Below are 3,421 nucleotides of genomic sequence, written 5' to 3'. Positions count from 1 at the left end.
TTGAATTTGTGTACTATAATATAGGTTTTTTTTTCTTTTTTTTTTTCTTCCCCTATGTAGCCTGGGTTGGCCTCGAACTCATGGCGGTCCTCTTACCTTGCCTCCGAAGTGCTGGCATTACAGGTGTGCGCCACCGCACCTGGCTCCAAAACAGATTCTGCCACCCCTATCTCTACTGAGCTCTCTGGCACAGTCCTCTGCATGTTCTCATGTCAACAATCTCCAGGAGACCAATCATAGCAGGACAGAAGCCCACCCTTTCTTTGCTCTCCACTGTATCCTCAGCAGCAGACCCAGAGCCAAGTTAAAAGCATTTGAAGTGAAATTGAGGGTTTCATGTCCTGTGAATTTTCTGCTTCTGCTTTCATTACCAGCACATTCCTTAAGGACAGCCTGGCTTCCACCCCCTACTCAGACCTGGTCCTAAGGAGCTTCACCACTGAACCTATTTCTGATTTATTTTCAAATCCACGTGTTAGGCAAGGCTCCCTTCCCCAAGCACGCAACGATAAAGAGGAACCTGCCATTCCATCCTTCCTACTTCTCAATAATTCCCATTAAAAGTTAATGTTTAGACTGCTGCAAATTACTTGTACGAAAAACCTCAATCATCCTAACATCTCTGTGGCACCGTTTTTCCTATTTCGCATCGTCAAATACAAGAGGAAACTGACACTCATACAAAATGTCACAGCATATCCACAGCGATTTCTTAAGGAAGCTGTGCGGCTAAAGATAAGAAAGTTACACCTAAGCCTAAACTCTGCAAGAACATCCTGAAAATAAGCTGCCTGCTCTTTTTTCCTAGCCTCAGCAGGACCCTCGGCACCCGGAGCCAGGGTCACCGGGGCGCTAACAAGGTCCCGCCCCTCTCGGAGCACGCGCGCACCCACGCGGACCGGCTTTGCTGCGTCACTCGCCAAGGACCGCACCCTCCCTCCGCGTGCCCAGGAACTCCGCCCCACGCTCAGCTGAGCCAATCCGCGCACGCGACTCCGCCCCTCCGGCTGCCGGGAAGCGACCTGGAGGCCCGCCAGCCCCCGCTCCCAGGCCCAGGAGGGCGGGAGGAAAGGCGCGCGTTTGTGGGAGGTGCGGAGGGAGCCGCCGGCTGGCGCAGTGAAGCAGCACCTCCGCCAGCCAACAAGTCAGGCTCCAGTTACTTTAAGGCTGTGACCTTGGCTGTCTAAGCGAAGGGGGTGTGGTAGCACACAAGCGACTGTCTTTACCACGCCACTCCTCCCGCCGGGGATGTGACGCCGCCCAGCCCCCCAAGGCTTCTCAAGTGAGCGGAGGGACACCCAGCCGAGGCTCGCCCCGCCCCGCGCAGCTGGGAGCCCTGAGTCCCTCCCATTACCCCAACGGCTCCCAGTCGCCCGCGGAAGCCGAGCGTGACCGCCCTCCCCCTCTCTAGCGGCCTCCCCAGCAAGCGGAGCCCTCCGCGGTTTCCAGGGAAACCGAAACTCCGGGCCGTCATAGCAACTGTCTTATCTGGCGCGGAGCCAGCGCCCAAAGGGTGGAGACACAGGTGGGTTCCCTAATAAAAGGGACTCCTTTAATTAACCCAGGTGGAAGGAAAGCATGATGTTTTATCAGTGCTGTCAGACTGCCGCGTTCCCCAGCCCCCAAACTCGGGGTCACAGCGCGTGAATGCGCACACCCGAAAGGCTCCTAGTCCTTTAGGGGTGAAAGTGGGGCGCTTAACCTGCGCGGCGCCGTGCAGCTAGAGGCCACACCCAGGACCCCCCCCCCACTAGCCACTGGGCCAAATCTGGTTCCCGCCCAGGCACTGTGGGCGGGGAGGTGCCGGGCGCGCCCGCCCGCAGCACTCTTCTCACCCGCGGAATGCTAACAAGGGCAAGGCGAGGGGAGTCTGGCACCCGGGTTGTCCTGAACCTACAGCAAGACCCTCTGCAGCTCGCGGGCACAGGGGGCCGCGTGAGCACGCAGCGCGGGGGGAAGGGAGGACCGGGAGCCGAGCGCTGCCACCGCCCTCCCGCGCACGCGCGCTCTTCCGCCCGCCTCCTCCTGGGCTGGGAGCCCCGCTGACGTCAGCGGGCCATGTGCTCAGCGCCCGCGTGGAGGCGGGCGGGGGAGCCGGGGAGTGCAGGAGGGCGGGGTGGAGCCACGGGAGGGAAGGAGGACTCGGGAGCCGGGAGGAAGCCGGCGCTGCGGCCGTCCTGGCACCGCCCTCCGCTGCTTCCCTTCCCCATACCTGGATGTACCGCAACGCCGTCCGCAGCACGCTCAGATTCGAGGTCTTCTTGTCGTCCACATTGGGGATGTTGCGCTTCAGGGTCTCGAAGCATTCCTTCAGATGGGCCCTCCTGGGGAGAGGGAGTGAGCGCTGGTCAGCCAGCACCCAAGAAGGCAGGGACTGGCGGCGGGAGGGAAGGTCCAAGGGGAGCTCTGGGGGATCAAAGGGGAGGGGGAGCTCCAGGAACAGGCGGGCAGGCCCAGAGTCACACACGCACGCACACACACCTGTTTTTCTCCAATTTGTTGTGGACTTCTCTGGTTCCGATCCTGAAACCCAGACAGACAGGAGGCTCAGGGAGGGCCTGATGAGGCGGCCTTCCTGATCCCCACTGCCACCCCCACCCCAATGCCACAGGCTTTTAGTCTCCAACATTCTGTCTGTGAAAGCAGCAATGGGAGGTGGTCACCCTGTTCAAAGCCTCATCCACGGCTTGCAGGGCTCATCTATGCTAATAATCCACAACCTCTGTAACCCTCATCCCACACGACCAACTGTGAGGAGACAGAAGTGACCTGGGACTCAGAAGCCCCCTACCCAAGACGCCCATAATCCAATACTCTGCCCAAAGGCCTGGAAATGCAGTAAGCACGCTAGCCTTGGAGGGAGGGGTCAGAGTCAGAGGTCACAGAAGCCTGAGAACAGAGCAATGGCCATTCATTCCCAGAAGAGAAACGCGTGTGACAAGGTGTCCAAATAGAAGAGGCGCTCCTGGGTTGGGCAGGACCTGCTAGGTAGGAGACCTGCTCTTGCACACACAGCCCAGGGAGTAGACAGTTCTCGCCGTCCCACCAGCCCCAACTCTGCCACATCCCACTCACCCCCCGGGCCTCTTCTTCTGTTCGCTGGATTTGACTTCTTCAGCTGGTGCCAACTTCAGGGTCCCAAGCGTAGGTGGGGGCGGCTGCTGGGGGGCCAGCTGAGGCTGGACTCCAGGGTGCGGCGCTATGGTCAGGATGGGCGTGGGGAGGGGCTGCAAAGGCTTGGGGCTGCCCGTGGGAGCAACGGTGGCCTTCGAGTCCGGCAGGAGGGGAGCGGGGGTGGGCACCTGAGGCCTGCTAGGCAGCGGGGCAGGCTCCTTAATGGTGAGTCCAGGGGTACTGACCAGGGCTGGCTGCCGAGGAGCCAGGGGCAGAGGCTGAGCTGCGGGGGGCAGTGGTGGGGGTG

At 60.5% G+C, this 3,421-nt stretch overlaps 1 protein-coding gene across 1 annotated transcript in view; it reads right to left on the bottom strand.

Moving 5' to 3' along the window:
* Positions 1-3,421, bottom strand: part of Mnt (MAX network transcriptional repressor) — a 14,193-nt gene that overhangs the window by 4,450 nt on the left and 6,322 nt on the right. Inside the window, exons 3-5 of the mRNA XM_005402917.2 lie at positions 3,076-3,421; positions 2,482-2,523; positions 2,213-2,324 (exon numbers count right to left, since the gene is read on the bottom strand). Coding sequence (XP_005402974.1) covers positions 2,213-2,324; positions 2,482-2,523; positions 3,076-3,421 — 500 coding nt within the window. The remainder of the gene's footprint in view (positions 1-2,212; positions 2,325-2,481; positions 2,524-3,075) is intronic.

Source organism: Chinchilla lanigera, unplaced genomic scaffold (assembly GCF_000276665.1).
Source record: "Chinchilla lanigera isolate Chin_1 unplaced genomic scaffold, ChiLan1.0 scaffold00080, whole genome shotgun sequence".
NCBI classification, from domain to species: Eukaryota; Metazoa; Chordata; class Mammalia; order Rodentia; family Chinchillidae; genus Chinchilla; species Chinchilla lanigera.
Note: the sequence above shows the minus strand (reverse complement) of the source record. Positions and strands in the feature narration are given on the sequence as shown.